The following is a 21,188-nucleotide window of genomic DNA, read 5'->3' as shown; positions in this document are numbered from 1 at the left end:
ATGACATAAATGTGGAAGTCATATAAACATATAATTTAGAAGAAAATTTAGAGCCCACTAGCTCCAACTCTCTCATCAAATTTAGAAATCCTCTTCAACATCTTCCAAGTTTATAGGCATCCAAATTATGTTAGAAACCTGTAGCATCTACGTACTTCAAACTATTTGAAGGCAATTCTGATTAATAGAATATTTTTTTCATTGAGACAATATCTGCATCCCTGTAATGTCTTCCTACCAACTCTCCCTATATACAAGGAATAAGTGCAATAAATATTATTTAAAACTAGACAGTGTTACTCATAAACAGAGGAAAGAGCTTATTTTGACTCATCTCCACAAAGGCTGGGGATAGTCTTCATCAGATAATTACATTCGAACAGGGCTTGAAATAGAAGGTAGAATTTTTCTTGCTGTATTAGCAGAAGGCCAGATTAACCTATGTTTTATGTGAAGAATACTAAGAGTTCCACCTAGAAAAAATACTTGTATTAGTTCCTGCTTATTTTATAGGTTATATTTCTATTTTGTGTGTTTAAGAATTCTCATCATTTGGTATTGATTGCAAAGCTTTCATATTATTTTTTATTCTTATCTTTATTTTTTTGAGACAGGATCTCACTCTGTTACCCAGGCTGGAGTGCAGTGGTATAATCTTGGCTCACGACAGCCTTGATAGCCTGGGCTCAAGTGATCAATTCTCCCACCTCAGCTTTGAGACTAGTTGGAATTACAAGCACAAGCTACCATGCCTGGCTACTTTTTCTATTCTTTTGTAGAGATGAGGTTTTGCCATGTTGCTCAGATCGGTCTCAAACTCCTGGGTTCAAGTAATTCACCTGCCTCAACCTCCCAAAGTGCTGGGATTACACACATGAGCCATGGTGCCTGGCCAACAATATACATTTAAGCATATATACACACACACACACACATATATGTATGTATGTATATATAACCTCTCTCAGATTGGCATTACTTAGAAAAATAATTTTCTTGTATTTTGTTTAAATAAAAATAATTTTGGCCGGGCGCGGTGGCTCAAGCCTGTAGTCCCAGCACTTTGGGAGGCCGAGACGGGCGGATCACGAGGTCAGGAGATCGAGACCATCCTGGCTAACACGGTGAAACCCCGTCTCTACTAAGAAATACAAAAAAAAAAAACTAGCCGGGCGAGGTGGCGGGCGCCTGTAGTCCCAGCTACTCGGGAGGCTGAGGACGGAGAATGGCGTGAACCCGGGAGGCGGAGCTTGCAGTGAGCTGAGATCCGGCCACTGCACTCCAGCCTGGGCTACAGAGCGAGACTCCGTCTCAAAAAAAAAAAAATAAATAAAAAAAAAAAAAAAATAAATAAATAAATAAATAAAAATAATTTAAGTGATGGGTCAGTTGGTGAACAATTTATTTTTTCAAATAGTTGAAGAATATGCAGTATATTTAGAATATCCAGATTTATTTCGTGTGTGTGTGTGTGTGTGTGTGTGTGTGTGCGTGTGCACACACAGGCACATGTATGTGTGATTTGGGTCACAGAAAAAATGTATTGCCATGATCAAAAATAGAAGCTGTAGGGTAAGATAACTGCAATATTAATAAGTCATAAATTAGCAAAAGTAAAACTGCATTGATCAACTTTATATAAAAATATTTCAGGAAAATATCAATAGAGATGAGAAGATTGCATGTTTTGCCTTTGTATAGTTCATTTATATAGCTGATGTCAAGTAGTTATACCTAACTAACATAGAATTAGAGCAAACAGAATGACTATCCTTTTTGTTACTAAGTTGTCCTAATTCAAAAATCACTTTAAGGAAGTACAAGACACAAGATATAAATATTTCCGTGTTTATTTCTAGGATTAATACAATTCAACAGTCTCAGTATACTTCCTTGGGTCTGAAAAGGCATATCAACATAATTGGAAACCGTTAAGAGAATTTAAAAAGAGCTTAATTGGTTTGAAATAATGGGTAATGTGTTCATCCTCAGTTTTCCCAAGTCGGCCAGTTTAGATCACAGTAGGATTTTTTGTCATGGTGACAGATTTTTTCCAAATGCACTTAGAAATTCTTAGGGTCTACAAAATGGGGGAGGCAGGGGATCTAATAAGGGTATTTCAAGGGTCAGCAGCTTAGAAAAGATTTGAGACTTTATAAAGTTGTATATGAGATGACTGGATTAAACCTACACTTTAATTAATAAACTCAAGAACTTTCACATGACCCTAAAACAACCCATGTGGTGGGTTTTAACCTCATTCATGAGGGAATTGGAACATTCGTTCAAGGTCCCCTCTCCTACTGTTAGAGCTTATACAAAAGATTTGTTTTTAAAGGCAGATGCTTTTGTTTGAGATAGAAATTAAAGCTCAAAATCTCAAGGACAGTCAACTTGCTATTACTAAACTTATGTGCAGATAAATCATCTTCTGTAGATTTTGGGGTAATAATAAGCAGCAATAAAACATAGATTATTTGCATCAGGAAGACAAATCAGACCTAGTCAAACAAACTCAGTATGACTACGCCCTTTAGAACAAAGGCAGTTCAATTACCTGTCTTAAAAAATAATAATTCATCTGAGATTAACTAAAGTCTGGAGTAGATCATTAACTGTGCCATGGATTCTCATGTCAGTCAATCTTCTTTTTAATCATGTAATTGATGATATACTTTTTGAGGTGGACAACATTTAAAATAGTAATGACCCAGAAAATCATTTCCTATACTTGATATCAACACCTCCCAAAAATAGCTATTTGGCACTTACTGTCAGGTTCATTAATGCGTGAAGCCAGTAAGTGCGATAGTGGTGGCAGTTGGCTTTTCTGTAATAAGTGTAAACGCACAGTTCTACCAAACAAATCTTTGCTTTCCTTAAAACTTCACAGCTGCCCCCTCTTTGACAGATAAACACTTAGATAGGAGGACAAATCAGAATGAAACTAGAATTTATGGAACTGTCAAATCTGAGGAAGTGTCTATACTGTGGTTGGTTGTAATAACACATATGCATTTTTAATGTCTTAGTTGGATGTATTGGACAGACTGGGAGGAAGATGAAATAGATGACAGCGTGGGAAGGATTGAGAAGGCCTGGATGGATGGATTCAATCGGCAGATTTTTGTGACTTCAAAGATGCTGTGGCCAAATGGGTTAACTCTGGACTTTCACACCAACACATTATACTGGTGTGATGCCTATTACGATCATATTGAAAAAGTGTTTTTGAATGGAACTCACAGGAAGGTAAAAGACAAATGCTGCTGTTTTTAACCCACAGGCTTCTTTTTTTCACAGAGCCTTGTTGTGTTGTGTTAAAAATACTTTCAAGTTTATTTTTACTCCTCTGAGGTGGCTGCCAATGGTCTCCATGGGGTGGCTGAAGGGGGCTGAGCATTAAGGAGTGCAGCTGGCACTTGCCTCTGGGAGATCAGGCCCAGCTCACAGTGGTGTGCCAGGATTTGTGGGATTTTTAAAAGCAGCTCTCAGGATATCAGAGCTGTTTTAAAATGCAGTTTTTCTGCATTATTGACGAGTTTTCTATAACCAAGCAACCCCACTCTATTAAAATGTGTTCAATATCTTCAGCTGAAGTTTAACATTATGTATGATGAGGAAGTAATTACATTGTATTTAGTTGAATAAGTAACTTGGTGACATTGAAACTTAAACACATAGTAGGAATGAGCCGAACTTCAAGTTTGTTGGTATGAATAGGTATCAGTTTCCTCTTGCTTTTTTTGCTAGAGTAACTGCAAAATGATTTTGAAATTCTTAGGTAAAATTGAAGATGATGCAATTGGCTGTGAGACAGAGGGAGGCATAGTTGACAAAACAGAACCTCTATATTTCATGTTTTGGTTACCTAATTACACATAACACTAATAACTGACTTTATGAGTTAAATAATAGTAAAAGGGAATGTTAGAAATGACCAAAACACTTCCTTTAAGTTGTATTTCTTTTCTTTTTGGAAAGAAAAACTGAATATTTGGCTAAGCCTACTCATTATGGATTCTGTTTTAGAAAGAAATACTAATCAATCAATGTTGATTGACTCTAACAATACTGTAAATACTTTCTTCAAATAAGTACAATTGGTTGGCATTTAACCTAATGTCACATACTTAACAGGTGCTAGATAAATCTTTATGCTTTCTTAGAAGATGTTGGTATGTAAACAATAAACATAATACTTTCATGGCCAGCATATTTTAGCTTACGAAAAGGTGAAAAAAATTAAGAAACCATGTCAATTATTCAATATATGATAATTTGGTAAGAATAATTCAGTTAAAAGGAGCGAAATTTAAATTTATGACCCTAAATTATTTAGATAATTTTCTTAATTCTCTAATATTAAGTGAATACAAAATCTTTTTCGTCTTGTATTCAATATATTTTTATTTATGGTGAAAGGTGAAAAAGTATTATTATTGAGGTATAATTTATTCCCCTTCTACAATCCTTCATGTGAAACTGGACTTAAAGTTTTATCACATGATTCCTCCATTTAAGGAACAACAAAACAATATAACTAGAATGTAAGTGAATACATTAACATAATCAGAATTTAATTTGCCAGTGAGTTTTTATCTATTTACTAAGAATAAATACGTCTGTGTTTAAAATTAAAATCTTTACCGCCTTTTCTGTCAGATCCAAGATTTCTTAAATTTGCATTGGCCCAATTAAAGTAAGAGGATTATTTTTACTCCCAATGCTGTTTGAACATCTTCTATTTGTTGGTTACTGGATGAGCAATGTTGTAATACACATGATTATTCAGATTGCTTTCTATCTCAGGATGTGATACTGAAATATCATAAGCAAAAGAAACAGAAATGAGAGTAGGGAAAAGTCATTTTAATATTTGCATTCTTAACCATATTTTTTGTGCCATAGATGAAATAATTTACATGGATAAAATATAGATGGTTTCCTTCAAATAGCATGCCCTAAAACAAACAAAAAATATGCTCACATTGTGAAATCCATTTTTCAAATCTATCAGAGAAAATGAGTTAAGATATTAGATTGTTATCTGTTATACTTATTGAGTATCACTTTCTCTAAATATCTGGTTATGTCTCTAAAGTCAAGTTCTGATTTTTCACAATGTGTTTATATTTTACAGATTGTGTACAGTGGGAGAGAGCTGAACCACCCTTTTGGACTGTCGCATCATGGAAATTATGTGTTCTGGACAGATTATATGAATGGTTCCATTTTTCAACTCGACTTGATAACGAGTGAGGTGACATTGCTGAGGCATGAAAGACCACCACTATTTGGGCTTCAGATTTATGATCCACGAAAGCAACAAGGTATTAAAAAACAAATAAAAATGCTTTTGAGATTCACATATAATAATACTTCGCAGTAGTTTTAAAAAGTTTATCTTGACAGCATTGCTACAGTTTTATGAAAAAAGATGTCAAATTTGCTCCAAAGTCAATCAAATCAGACTTTGTTATCATAGAAATTTACTTTTTGTTGTTCTAAATAGCCTGAGTGATTGTCCCTGGGAATTCTCTATAAGTGAGGTTTAAGGTTTTCTCCAAGTGTTTCCTTTTCTTCATGTGATTTTCATTGAAGAAACCTGTGTTAGTTAAAGTAAAACGATTATCTTAATGTTTTCAAAGAGTAAGAATGGTTAAATGTGAGAACTTCCTTAGTTTGAAAAGAAAACTATTGAAAATTGAAGATGCATTATACAAGAAAAATGTTATTTTAAAAAGTATCTTAGTATGTTTATCTGATTAGTTTCTTTCTTTTTTTTTTTTTTTTTTTTTTTTTTTTTTTTTTTTTTGAGACGGAGTCTTGCTCTGTCACCCAGGCTGGAGTGCAGTGGCCGGATCTCAGCTCACTGCAAGCTCCGCCTCCCGGGTTTACGCCGTTCTCCTGCCTCAGCCTCCCGAGTAGCTGGGACTACAGGCGCCCGCCACCTCGCCCGGCTAGGTTTTTTGTATTTTTTAGTAGAGACGGGGTTTCACCGTGTTAGCCAGGATCGTCTCTCGATCTCCTGGCCTCGTGATCCGCCAGTCTCGGCCTCCCAAAGTGCTGGGACTACAGGCTTGAGCCACCGCGCCCGGCCCTGATTAGTTTCAATGCAATTTAAGGAACACATAATTATTTTAGATGACACAAAAGTAAAACCATCTATCACAATATTTGTGTCTTCTTAAAATCAGATAATATGTTTTATTTGTGTGAGTTATTAATACTTATTAGGACATCTGCACATAGCATTACTCAGAATTTAGGTACTGAACAAAGAAAACAGTTTAGTACATTATGTGGTAGATTTTTTGTGAGTCTAAATAATCATTTTTCCTTTTTTTAATAGGGATATCCTTGTAAAAATTTAATGAACATGCAGTTCAATACATTTAAGATGAATAAATTATATTATGAATTTCCAAACACATATGCTATCAATAGGAAATTATCCAGCAACAGAGTGTTTTAAGATACTTCAGCTAGAACAGTGATCCTAGAGCAATAAAGCTTCAGTTTTTTCCCATTGTATTAACATTGCTTCAATGGAATACAAATGCAATTGTATAAAATAATGGAAATGTATACATGAGAAATATCAATAGTGATAAAAGATAAAATTATCTTTTAAAAGAATAAAACTAAAATTATGTGGATGGCACAAGCCATAGCTATGGACAAGAAATGAGGAACGAAATAATTGCCTGGATAGATTAAAAAGTAATATTTTGCTATATTCATATAAACCCTGCACCCCCACCACACTACCATAGTTTGCCTACACTGAACAAGAGCCCAGGATATGAATAGAAACAATCCTTTTCATATTGTGAAAGATCTGCTTTTCAGGATTATACTTCTCTCTCACTTCACAGTCCAATCAATATACAATCACATTTTCCATTTCCCTTCTCTTTAGAATTGTTCCTCTTGAATGTCATTGCTGAATTTCCCTCACCAAAGTCCATAACATTTTTACCATCTTCAGATTCTTAAAGCTTCCAGTTGCTTTAGTGAGTTGTTTAACTAAATGCAACACATGTAGTGAAAAATGCCCTGGGCTTAGATCTGGGTCCTAACAACATCTGCTTTCAAAACTTTGGACTCATGATGAAAGATTTAACAAAAATAAGAAATACCTTCTTCATAACATTTCCATGATGGTTAAATAGCTATTTGTTATTGAAAAGTAAAACTTCCATAGCACTGTGCCTGACAAACAAATTATGATACGTAACTTGCCTAATAATTTCTCTAATAAAAGGCATTTGTTTTTAAAGTTACATTTTAAATAAATATTCAATGGAATAGTGCAGCATAATAATATACAATGAAGTACATAACTCTGATAGATAATATTTTTGGTATTCTGAAAGGTGCCATTGATGTATAATAGTACAATGTTATTCCTTAGATGGAAAATGGTCTTTTAAAAGTGTTTTTCCCCATTTTAAATGACAGGACATTAAAATAAAAACTGAGCTCTAATTACTAAATTCTTTTTCAATTTTTATTGTAGAAACCATAATGTTTTGTCTTACTGAGTGAACGTACTGAGAATAATTGATTGATAATTTTTATTAACTTAGTTGAATTAATCAATTGATTTTAGTTTTCTACCACTTCTTCATATAGCTAAGGATTACCTAGTACTTAACTATATGTTTGATCAAGCAATACAATATGGAAAGGATTCCTGGTTAATACTGTTTTTTCTCTCTGAAGGGACATTGATATTAGATAATCTACCTGAGTTCTAAATTTTTAGTGTCTTTTACTACATTGATCAAAGTAGCTGAATTATAAAGCAAAATACATTCAGATGTCCAGATGTGGGCAGTTTGTCTTACTATAATTTTCTCCCAATGGTGTTACTCTTTACATCTTTGGAACATCAGATATTAATAAATATTTGAAAATAGATGATCCATGTCCCATAAATGTTGGTTTCATATTGCCCTGTTAGACTGTTTTTCTTTTTTCCCCTATGGATAAAATTTAGCAATTGAATAGAAAACCAAATCTGTAAGTAGTACATATCTCCTTTTCTTAATGGAATAAAAGAAACTAATCTTATATAACCTTAGAGTCTCTCTCTCTCTCTCTCTCTGAGAGAATACAAACTATATGACTTTATTTATATATAGTATATATAAACTATATATATTTATATATAGTATATATAAACTATATATATTTATATATAGTTTTTGTACGTATGAATAGATAGTATTAATACACACATACACACACACACACACACACACACACACTCCACCTGACAAGAACATCATGAAAAATATTCGGGAATGCTAATAATGAGATATCTAAATATTTTAGACTCATTGTCAGAACATTAGTCAACTAATCAGATGCCCCCTTACTCCTCACATTAGAAGAGACTTGTCAACAGCCAGGCACAGTGGCTAACACCTGTAATCCCAGCCCTTTGGCAGGCTGAGGTGGGTGGATTACCTGAGGTCAGGAGTTTGAGACCAGCCTGAACAGCATGGTGAAACCCCATCACTACTAAAAATACAAAAATTAGCCAGGGGCAGTGGTGGGAGCCTGTAATCCTAGCTACTCGGGAAGCTGTGGCAGGAGAATGGCTTGAATTTGGGAGGCTGAGGTTGCATTGAGCCGAAAATGTGCCACCGCACTGCAGCCTGGGTGACAGAGCAAAACTCTGTCTAGAACAAAAAAGACTTGTGAAGTTACTTGGAATATACCAGCGAATTTCAGGAAGGTAGATATAAATACATAACATACTAAACAGAAAGGTACCTCTAGGAAAGAATTCTTAAGTAATTCTTAGGGATTTAGTGTCAGGATGTTTTTCTCAGATACTACTGTCATTTCTTCTGGTAAAATTTATAAGCTTTCCTTTTTCATTAACATTAGATATCTGGAACAAGTTTTTAAAGCTTTCTTCTGCTATTCCTCATATAAAGAGCAGCAATTGTGTAAAATAATAGTCTTTCCTTTTCATTTTCTAGGTTCAAAAGCACACTTTGATTTTTCGTACATTGTGGGGAATGAGATAATCAAAACTAAGTAATATTTTAATAAGGGTTGATTAAATGTATCCTATTATTTTATGACAAATAGAATACATTTATTAACTAAGAAATAGCTGTAACTATTAAAACTGGGAAGTGGATTAAGCATTGTTATTTAATTGTCACAACATATATCTAAAATAGATACTATTGATTTATATTTTATGTATGAGAAACCCAAGGATCAGACAGACGTAGCCATTGGCCCTCAAGAAACACAGTGAGCCAGGGATTAAACTGAGATTCAGATTCAGATTCATTTGACCAGAAAGTATTTTTCTGTGTTTAATTTGTGTGGCCAATTTAATTTCCAAAATTATATATCTTCTATACTTTTAGATAGAAGAAAAGGAATGTGAATCTTCTTTGATCATTATAATTTTATCACTGATGAGTTTTGTATTCAAATGTATATTTTTAATATAAAACTTCCGTTGACTGCTTTTATAGAATCCAAGATTTAGAGATTTTAGGTTATACAGGACTAATATAAGAGACATAGCAGTTTTTATTTAATGTATGACATTTATTAATCACATTATTTTATAGGTTTAATAAAAACCTTTCGATTTGGTGATGGGACCATCATCACAAAATTTTTCTTTCTTTTTAAATCTCCCATTTTTGAGATATTCACACACAAAAAAACAAAAAAACAAAATTTAAGGAGTCTCTTAATATAGTTATACACACACACTTATGTAAGTGGCTTCAGAGCAAGTCAAATATAAACACAGTCTTCAATGAGCATCTGATTTTGAAAGAAAGAAAAAGTAAGAAACATTTAATCCTTGCCTCAGATTGATTGACATCGTTCAAAATCAATTCTTCTGAAATTATACTAGATTAAATGCATAATTCATCTGGCCTTGGGATCTCACTCTCTTAGCCTTTATCTAACTTTTGGAATACATGAGATATCTACTGCCCCTTCTAAACTACAAGCTCGAATATCCCTACATTAGTTAGGAAAAAAAAGAGAGAATCTCCATAGTTTTACATATTTTATATTAACTTCAGAGATTTCTCACTTTGCCTATGATAAGACATTGAGAAGTCAAGAGTCCAGGACATATATAGAAAACAAGTTTTCTTTATTCAATTTTCAAGAAAATTCAGATTAAAGAAAGCCTGAAACAATGGAATTACTTTGTGCTGGTTTTTATATTCTCTCATTTGCTCAAAAAAAGATACTTTATTAACAAAAGTTAAACTGCTAATGTCTAAAAACATTAAGATGTTAATATAGGCTTGTGAAATGTTTTCACATATTATTTGTGTCTTTACTGTCATTCTTTGGAAGTTCTATCTATCCACAAACTTATACCTGTGCCTGCACTCCAAATGATTGTTCTTGTCATTCAAACTACTAACTAAAATTGCGTTCACCACTTATTTATTTAACTAATGTTTATCAAACACACTCTATGCCGTGCACTATTTGTAAGGTGGAGAATAATTTTGCTTCTGGAAGATACAAGATTGGGGAAAAAAAAGACAAAGTTTTTGATGAAGCCAAACATCCATCTTCAACTAGATATTGAAAACTATTCTTCATTTGCATTCCTTGCATCTTTGATTTTTAAAAACTATCTGCTTCCTAAAAGTAACAGACTTTTGTTGGTTTTGGTATATTATATTTAGTATGTCTTTTCTGATCTAATTTTATTTTAATATATATAAATAAGTTAGTGTTTGAGAACACAATTTTAGAGAAAATCTTATTTCTAATTATTTATAAATAATATAATCATAATGATTATCTAGAAATAAATGATAATTTAATAAGAATTATTTCCTATTTCTACATATTGGAAGAGTCATTTAGTTGCTCAGATATTCAGTTTTCCTACCTGTAAATGGGAAAAAACCTTCCTTGTAATTTTATTTTAAAAATTGAATAAAATATAATATATATGTAAAGTAACTAGCTCTGGGATTGATTCTAATTTTTCATTAACAACAGCTATTAATATGTTAATGATTTTAATTAATATATAGGTCCGTGTTTGAAAAGTAGTCATTAAAACATATTTTAAAGAGGATATTTTTACATAAAATATTTTTCTAGTTCTCGGAACTTCAAAAAATACTATCATATGAGCTCTGTCTGGAACATATTAATGAAATTCAAAAATATGTTGGGTCACTATTAAAATAAAAAAGATCTAAGCCCTTCAGAGGAGAGATACGGAATTATTCAAATTAATTTAGATTTTGGATTTCTATTATGACAGAACAAATAACCAATTCCTCTCTCTTAATATGTAGTATTAACAGAAAATAAATATATTTCAAAGTTTGAATAATGCTAATTTATTTTTAAGTACTTTCATATTCATTTAGAATGGTATGAGGCAAACCACTGAATTAAAGAATATATTTAGCATATAATTTCAACATTTCAATATGTTGTCAGTAATTCCTTATTTCCTACTGCTTAAATTCTTTATATATTTCTCAAAATATATTGAATTAATTCTAATTTTCCAGAATCTGAATGCTCCTAAAATATTAAATATACTATTTCATCCTGTACAGAATGTGTACAACATAGAATAACTATTCATTCTATGAAGCATTGCATTTTTATTCCATGATCGTGGAATAAACATGACCTGATCTGGAAGCTGCTTAAAGCATTTATGCATTTCCTATTTAAAAAACTCTGTATTAGGCTTATTTACCCTCTGAGTTCAGCAATTGATACTGTAGCATGAATTATTAGCTTTCTTGGCTTTCATATGTATTTTTAAATTTGTTATAAACACAGTGAATTAAATTTATTTTTCAAGATAATGAAATGAGAATATACTTTAGGTCATTTTTTTCTGATCAGTGGGCACTCAATGATAACCTGTGGTAATGTATTGAATATTTATTGCATGAAGGAGCATTTTAGAGTTCTTTTCTCACATCTTATTATCCTCCACATAGCACATCCAACCTCTGAGGCTCACAGTATTACCACCTAGTCTGTCACTTTAATCACACTGCTGGTATTTGCACTTTAATCATTTTATTCTCTTATTGTATGGCTCTAGGTAATTAAAAGCTCGCTATTTTTAATGTTTCAGTAAAATCTTCTGATATAATCCAAATGTTATTTATTGATACTTTGAACAAACTGCAACATAGAGTAATATGATCCTGCGATTATATTACCTATTGTATTGCTAGTGTTGCGTTCTCTTTAAAGTTTGACACATTTATAGGTAAGTATAGTCATATGTGGCATAGAGATGGTTCAGTCAATGATGGACTGCACGTATGGTGATGGTCCTATAAGGTAATGGTAATGTATTTTTACTGTACCTTGTGTATGTTCAGATACAGAAATGCTATTATCATTGTGTTATAATTGTTTACAGTATTCAGTACCATAACATGTTGTATACAGGTTTGTAGCCCAGAAGCAATATTTGATATACAGGTATACAATTTTTTAGCACTGTGTTTGAAAAGTAGTCACTTAAACATGTTTTAAAGATGACATTTTTACATAAAATATTTTTCTAGCTAACTTTATTTTTATTTATTTTTTCATTTATTTTGAGACGGAATCTGGCTCTGTTGCCTAGGCTGGAGTGCAGTGGCGCGATCTGGGCTCACTGCAAGCTCTGCCTCCCGGGTTCACGCCATTCTCCTGCCTCGGCCTCTGGAGTAGTTGGGACTACAGGTGCCCACCACCACGCCCAGCTAATTTTTTGTATTTTTAGTAGAGATGGGGTTTCACCGTGTTAGCCAGGATGGTCTCGATCTCCTGACCTTGTGATCCGCCTGCCTCGGCCTCCCAAAGTGCTGGGATTACAGGCGTGAGCCACCGCACCCGACCATCTAGCTAACATTTTTTTAGCACCATGTGGTCTAGGTGCGCAGCAGGCTCTACTGTCTAGGTTTGTGTAAGCATGCTCTATGATGTTGGCACAATGATGTGATTACACATTTCTTAATATGTATACCCATTGTTAAGTGATGCACAAGTGTAAATACACTTTCTTCCTTTCCTTTCCAACCTGTAAGATGAATTGGCAATCTAAATTGTATTTATTTGTACCAACACCTTTACAATTGTTCAAGGATACAACATTACAGCTAGATAGGAGGAATAAGTTCCAAGGTTCTATACCACTGTGGGATGATTATAGTTAATGATGATATATAGTTTCAAATACCTGGAAGGTGGATATTGAATGTTCTCAACACAAAGAAATAAGAAATGTTTGAGATTATGGATATGCCAATTACCCTGATCTGATTACTATACATTATGTTTACTGAAATATCACTATGACTATGAACAATTATTACTTGTTGATTTAAACATAATTACTCAATTTTATCTGAGAGTCTGCAAGGGTGCCTGACATAGGTTCGTGAATAGCACCTCTGTGAATTTCCTCTCATGCCTGCTTCATTGATGTCTATCGTATACCTCATTCGTTCCTCTGCTCATTAGAGCCACCGGGAGAACACTTTCACCCTTGTGAACTGGACATTCACCTTATACCAGCAAGGCTGCTCATTTTTGAGTCTTCACAGATGTCCTGTGATTCCTGGAGTCCTCAATACACTGACTTTGTGGTGTATACTGCACAAGAGAAAAGAATACCCCACCCTTGCTCCCACACTCATTTGCTTTCTGTTTCCTGGGGCTCCAAAACCACATTCTGAGAGCCAGTGGTCTACTTTCCAAAGAACTCAGACCTGAATACAATAGGCCTAATCTGGAAAACGATCCAAGACAAACACCATTCTGTTCTTTCTCTTTCCTCACCTAGTACCTAACTTCACTCAGACCTCTATCTCCTCCAATTAATGAGAAACTTATCCTTATCTACCAGTGCATCACATATTTTCAAACATGAATGAATTTAGTTATGATTCGGCAGAAATCCTGACTATATTACTAAATATATAATATACATAGCACATATATGTGTATGTAATTACATCTATGTTCACCTCCTGGAAAGAAAGTGAATCAGAGTTCTCTGACACATTTGCTTTCCTCCTCTTGCAGGTGACAATATGTGCCGAGTAAATAATGGGGGCTGTAGTACGCTTTGCTTGGCTATCCCAGGAGGCCGGGTGTGTGCTTGTGCTGATAATCAACTTTTGGATGAAAATGGGACAACTTGCACATGTAAGTTCTTTGCATGTTACCCTTATTGTTTATTGGGCTCTTTCTGGAGACTAGAAGCAAAAGAGACTAAAGGAATTAAAATGAGACTTGGAACGAGAAATTCAGATCATTACTTAGATATAATTCTTTTTAGACTATAAATTATTAACTGATTAATTTCAAATATACAGAGGAATATTGACAAAGATAATATTTTGTGGAGTTCACTGCTATGTGTGATTTAGTAAAAAATGTAAATAAGTATATGCCACAGAAGAGTAAGAGAACTTTAAGCAGTTGCAACTAAACATACATTGTCGCTGATTAGACAGATGGTATGTTGACACACGACATAGGTCTACAATGACTTTAAATGGCTTCCTGATTCAGTTATCTATATTAAGTGGTGAAGAGCAAGGAGGGAGGCAAAAAGACTTGTAAGGAATTTACAGACTATTCAAATAGTGAATTAACTGGATTGATTGATCTGTGTTAAAAGCAATTTTATTAACTTTTGCTGACATTTCTCAATTTACTGCATCTTATTATTCTGATATGACTTTTGCAATTTCTTCTTTCTACCCCATATGGTGTCCCTTAAGCACAGTAACACCAGCAATGCTATGTGTGTATTGAGAACTATGTAACATTTTGAGAATGATTTAATCTTGAGTTGTGTGTTAGAGTTCTCTAGAAAAACAGAACTAATAGGATGTATATAATACATAGAGAGATTTATTGTAAGGAATGATCTTGTTTAATTATAAAAACCGATGAGTCTTAAGATCTGCAGATGGCAAGCTGGAAATCCACAAGAGCCCATGGTGTGCATCTAGTCCAAATGTCAGCAGGCTTCAGACCCAGGAAGTGCTGATGGTTCAGTTTATGTCCAAAGGCAGGAAGAAACCGATGTCCCAGTTCAAACAATCAGGCAGGTGAAGTTTATTTTGCCTGTGGCAGGTTTGGCCTTTTTGTTCCACTCTGGCCAACGGATTAGAGCGAGTTCATCCACACGACTGAGGGAAGTCTACTTCACTCACTTTACTAATTCAAGTGTTAATCTCATCCAAAGCACACTAACAGACAGACCTAGGATAATGTGTGATGAAACATCTGGGCACCCCGTGTCCCAGTCAAGTTGGCATATAAAATTAACCATCACAAATTGCTGAATAAACATTTCATGTATTTATTTTATCATTTATAATGATTGTCTCTTGTGAGACAGGAAGAATAAGTGTAATAAAAAGAACTTCAGTTTATCGATAACATCTTATCTCTTCTGATGTAGAAAAGATATATTTTTAAAAGGATATTTAGGATTTAAGACATATAAGAAAATATCTTAAAAATAAAAGAATCCACTTATAATGCCAGTATTCAGAAATAAACCTCTAAGAAATCTTAATACAGTTTCTTATAGTGATATATCCCTGGGATTTATTTTTACTATTAATGATAATAATTGTAGGTAAGATTGAGTGAATGTTTACACTAGTATGGATGTGGCATTTTGTAAAACAGTTTGTGATTTTTGTTAGTCTTTACAAAAACTATGTAAGGAAGATACTATTACTATCTGCATTAGTCCATTTTTATACTGCTGATAAAGACATACCCAAGACTGGGCAATTTACAAAAGAAACAGGTTTAATGGACTTACATAATTCAGGAGACCTCACAATCATGATGGAAGGCAAGGAGGAGCAAGTCATATCTTACATGGATGGTGGCAGGCAAGAGAAGAGAGCTTGTGCAGGGAAATCCTGTTTTTAAAATCATCAGATCTCATGAGTCTTATTCACTATCATGAGAACAGCATGAGAAAGACCTGCCCCCATAATTCAATCACCTCCCACTGGATTCTTCCCACAACATGTGGGAATTGTGGGAGTTACAATTCAAAATGAAATTTGGATGGGGACACAGCAAAACCATATCACCATCTCATTTTATAAGGTACAATTTAGACTTATAAGCTAATTACTTTGCAAGTTTACATAATTAGCAAGTAGAACATTTGGAATTTAGATCCCAAATTCTGTCATTTTTACTTAATATGAGCATAAGCATCTGATCATGTAACCAAATATCTTTGTAAACATAATTTTTAATGACTGCCTTTCAAACTATTTATTTTCTTTTTAGTTGACATTTGGTATTTATGATGCATTGTTATAGGTAATTGTCTGTTTCTGTTACCATTTATGGCTTTTTATGTATTTTACCATACAGTTTATGTCTTTTAGACGTAACAATTGGACACTGTTACATCTTCTTTGGGCATTTGGAATAATACCCTCAGTTTTAAATTATTTTATTATTATTTTGAGTTCCAACTACTGGACATGAGAACTTTGGTTTCTTTTCTACTACTTTTCTCATCTTCTTCACTTTCACTTATTATAAAATTAGCATATCTGACCAAGAATATGATTTTGAATTACCAAAAAATAAGTCCTTTTTTATAAAAAATATTTTTGACATTTATATTTAGTTTGTTAATCAATTGTACAATATTTTTAGGCCTAGATCAGCGTTTCACTACTTGTATTGCTTAGTACTTAAAATTTTAGCACTCCATTCTTCATTTATTCATTTCACTGGTGTGTAGGATAGATGGAATATATCTTGAAATAACTTCTTCAAGAAGACTATGTAGAATACAGTGGACCATCTGTACTGAACACTTACACTTTCCTTCCTGTAATTATTTCCTAAACAATATAATTTGGAACCTATTTACATAGTATTTGCCTTGCATTAGGTATTATAAGTAATCTAAAAATGATTTAAAGTGTATGAAGGGATATGTGTAGGTCATATGTAAACACTGCACTATTTTATATAAAGGATGTATCCATGGATTTTGATATTTACAAGGGATCCTGGAATCAATCCCCCCTGGATATTGAGGGATGACTGTATATATTGTTGAGTTCCAAATATGCCTCCTTTGCCTTTTTATGTAAACAGCATTTATTCTGAATATTAATTCTTGGCTGAGCAAAATCTCCCTTTAAAATTCTACAAGTTTGTACCTATTGTATTCTATAATTACATACTTCAGAATACAAATATGAATTTTACCTTTCTAGTAAGGTTTTTTTTTCTTCTTTAATAATGAAACTTTGTAAATTGCCTGTAAGTTGATTTCTGTGGAAGATAGTTCTCAGAGGTAAACTTTCTCTGAGTCACCAGGTGATTGTTTCCGTTTCTTTATTCTGTGGTATTATTTTTTAATTCTTATTTTATTGTTTATCATCAGAAAAGAAAGAAACCTATCAAGATCCACAGTTTGCCAGCAGGGATTAAGCATGACTTTGAACAACTTAAAGTCTGCCAAGTTGGCTGCTAGGCTGAATCTTATCTTAGTTATTGGGAGAAAAGATATGGTTTATGTGTACATTTGCTAGTTTAATTTTTCAGTTTCTGTCAATGAGTCTTTTAAAATTGTTTTCCTGGCATAGAATGAAATTTTCTGCTAGCTCAATTGAATGACTCTGACATTTTGAAAAGATGAAATGTACATGCACACACACACACACACACACACACACACGCACACACGGAGTAGCTTTCAGGGACTTCTACGAGGTCTCATCATGCCTTTGCTCCGCCCATAAACTTCCTCTTAAAGATGGGAGGTAGCACAAAAAGTGCTCTTATTTTGGTAGAAATAAGAGCAAAGGATATATATATATATATATATATATATATATATATATATATGTGTGTGTATATATATATACACACACACACATATACACACACACACAGACTATATATAGTGTGTGTGTGTATATATATAGTTATATACAGACTATAAGGTCTGTATATATAACTGTATATAGACCTTACAGTCTGTGCTGCAGGAGCAAAGGATCTCTCTGTCTACCTAAAGATGGACAGGCTTGTTCAATTTCCAGTGGCATAACTTAGAAGGACTCATGAATGAATTTTTAAATCTAGTTATATTGGCCTTGTAAAAAGTGAAAATTCCCTTATGATAATGTCAGTAAAATGATCAAGAGGCCAAACTCTCAGAGATCTGGTAAGTTTTTATTCTTGCTCTTTATCATTGTAATAAGTTACAGGGGGAGGGGACTTGCATTCATCCGGTACTAATATTTGCATAGTATTTTGAGGTTAAAATTTTCTACTTAGGTTTTTAATTTCAATTATGTGGATCATAATTAGTGGATCATTGGCCTTCAAATTATATTTCCTATTTAGTTTCATTCTTATGCTCCATTAAAAATGTATGGGTTGCTTTTAAGTGAACACATCTATATTGATATAGATATAGGAAAGATATCGATAGATTGATGAATAAATGAAAAAAAACAGCATTGTAGACTACAGGGAAAAGAAAAAATGAGAGGAAAAACACTATCAGTATAAAAGTGAGCTGAGACAAGCAGAAGTAAAAACAAAAAGAATTGTCACTAAAAAAAAAATCTAGGAAGTAAAATCCTGCAAAGATTTTATCATGACTTAAATGAATTGTTATGATTTATATCAATTTCCTATTTCCATGTACATTCTGTGGCTGTAAAGAAAATGAAAGATGAGTTACAAATCAGTTCTCTGTGAGTTTAAAGCTTGCTCCTTTGGCCCACAGTGCAAGTGGAATGTAGGAATCAAGGCTCGTTGGGGTATACACTGACCCTTAATCTAGTCTCTAGTCCCTGAGGAGGGAAGCCTGTGGCACCTCCACCTGTACTTGTAATAGACACATCTAAAGCCCTCCTATGCCATATTTTGGGTATCACCAAGTCAATGGCAAATGCTTCTCCTCACATCCACTTAAGACCCTAAGACTGAAAAATTGTCTTAATTGCTCACTTTTATACTTCACTGACTATTGCACCTCATAGTTGCATGTGGTCTTTTGATCAAGCTTGTCCTTTATGTTTATTTTAACAAAGTTCACCTGTGTTTAAATATCACGGTGGGAGAGGACACACAGAGATATCTGCTTGGGTACTGTACTATATTAGAAATGGCCCTGTCTGGCTAAGTGTGGTGGCTCACACCTGTGATCCCAACACTCTGAGAGTGGGAAGTATGCTTGAATCCAGCCAGGCATTCAAGACCAGCTTGGGGAACATAGTAAGACCTTGTCTCTTGAAAAAAGAGAAAAAAATTAGCCAGGCATGGTGGTGCATGCTTGTAGACCCAACTACTCAGGAGGATGAGGCAGGGGCTCTCTTGAGCCTAGGAAGTTGAGGCTGCAGTGAGATGTGATTGTATGTGCCACTGCTCTCCAGCCTAGGTGACAGAACAAGACCCATCTTGAAAATAAATAAATAAGTAACTAAGTAAATGTTCCTGTCACCTTCTCTAGATCCACAAATGAGTTTCCAGTATTGCTTTTCCTCAGCAGTGATTATCAGTCCCTCCTTTTTTGTATCTCTGACCTTTCATCCTTATTCTGTCTTATGTAATTGCTTCCTTGTCAAAACTGCCAAACCAAAAACAACAAAACACGTTCAGTAGTTTCTTGGAAGTCACAGATACAAATATCTTAAAAGAACTCTAGCTGAGCACATGCTTCAGTAGCACTTGAAATGATTCAGATTGATGCTTAACTATGGAAAAAAACAACAAACAGAGGTGAGTGTTTATGTCTAAGTAACCCAGGCTACCACTGCATATCTTGGTGTAAATAGAAATTAAATGACTTTGGCTTGTAAGAAAATACTATATACAACGTTGTTTACAAAGCTGATGTTAGAAAATCTGTTATCAGAGTACACATGTGATTTTATGCCTGGTGAAAGTTAGAGAAATTTTTTTCTGAGGCTGTTGGTCTCATTTTCTAATATCTATAATTCATAGATGAGGTAACCCCAATGCAATAAAAGGGAAAAGAGAGAAGAGAATTTTGTCTATACTCATTGCACTAAACAATGTTACATCAACAAAAAATAAGTTCTTATTTGAGATTCTGTAGTTGCATTTGGCTGTTAAAAATTCTGCTATATCTTCTCATATAGCCTGCAACTTGCCTACGTTCCCTTCAGATGTATTAGGAAATATTAAGGGGAATAATATAATAACTCATTTCATGCAAAGAAAGAACATAAAGTATGTTTATAGAAATTATTTCAGTTCCTTTTTATTTAATTGTAAAGGTTTTTCAAAGATATGTTAGCCTTAGTTTGCATATGAAAAAATTAAACTGCAGACAACTGCAAGTGGAATTCATGGTTGCTGAGTACAGTAGTTCATAGTAAATATCAGTATGCCACTAACCTCTCATTAGTGTTGATTCTTCTGGATGTCTGATTTAGTTCAGGCTAGGTTATAGTCATGTGAACTAGAATTATCTGGATTAACTGTGTAATCTGAGTCAAACAAGCAAAACAAAGTTGCAGCCATTGTGACATGATCTTCCTGGTTTCAGTCATCCTTGTTAAACTGACGTCAAATGAACAAAAACCCACTGGCAAATGTTTAAGCTAGGCTAAACACCAATGACTCTTTCTCAATGAACTTGTAACACAAGGCTATGCCGGAAAAGACATGTACCCAACAGAAAAATATTGACATGCTACATGATTGATTAAGGATGAATTCTAATGCCATGCTTGGAAGGAATCCGAAAGGAGAGTAGGATGGACTCTTTGTCTTTTTGAATCTTGTCTGTCACGGTCAAATCCTCTCACAACTAGAAATGATGTCAAGTGTAGCATAGTAACTTGGAACTTACTACCCCTGAGAAAGTGTGTAAAGCTAGGTGATCAATTACCAAGCAAACTTTGTATTTCTCTTGACATGTTTGTGAGAAAAAAATCACAACACAGAATATTAATAAACAAGGACATGAACAATCCCAAAAAGTAAGTTAGATTCCAAAGACGGTGAGTCACTATTAGCAACAACAACATCAAAAATCTCCAGCAAGATTATTTTGTCTAAAGTAAAGAAACAGTAATTCTTTTAATTCTTCTTTAGTGGCCTAAAAATAAGACAGAATTTTTCAATGTGCC

The 21,188-nt window shown here is 33.7% G+C and overlaps 1 protein-coding gene across 4 annotated transcripts in view; it reads left to right on the top strand.

The window, feature by feature from the left end:
* LOC105492606 (LDL receptor related protein 1B) overlaps positions 1-21,188 on the top strand; it is a 1,932,714-nt gene that overhangs the window by 1,138,874 nt on the left and 772,652 nt on the right. For all 4 annotated transcript variants that reach the window (XR_011609732.1, XM_011759820.3, XM_011759819.3 and 1 more), the window contains exons 13-15: positions 3,033-3,252; positions 5,144-5,333; positions 14,089-14,211. Coding sequence is in view for 3 of the 4 variants with exons in the window: in XM_011759820.3 (XP_011758122.2) it covers positions 3,033-3,252; positions 5,144-5,333; positions 14,089-14,211 (533 nt within the window). In the remaining variant the exon portion in view is untranslated. The remainder of the gene's footprint in view (positions 1-3,032; positions 3,253-5,143; positions 5,334-14,088; positions 14,212-21,188) is intronic.

Source organism: Macaca nemestrina, chromosome 11, assembly GCF_043159975.1.
Source record: "Macaca nemestrina isolate mMacNem1 chromosome 11, mMacNem.hap1, whole genome shotgun sequence".
NCBI lineage: Eukaryota > Metazoa > Chordata > Mammalia > Primates > Cercopithecidae > Macaca > Macaca nemestrina.
Note: the sequence above shows the minus strand (reverse complement) of the source record. Positions and strands in the feature narration are given on the sequence as shown.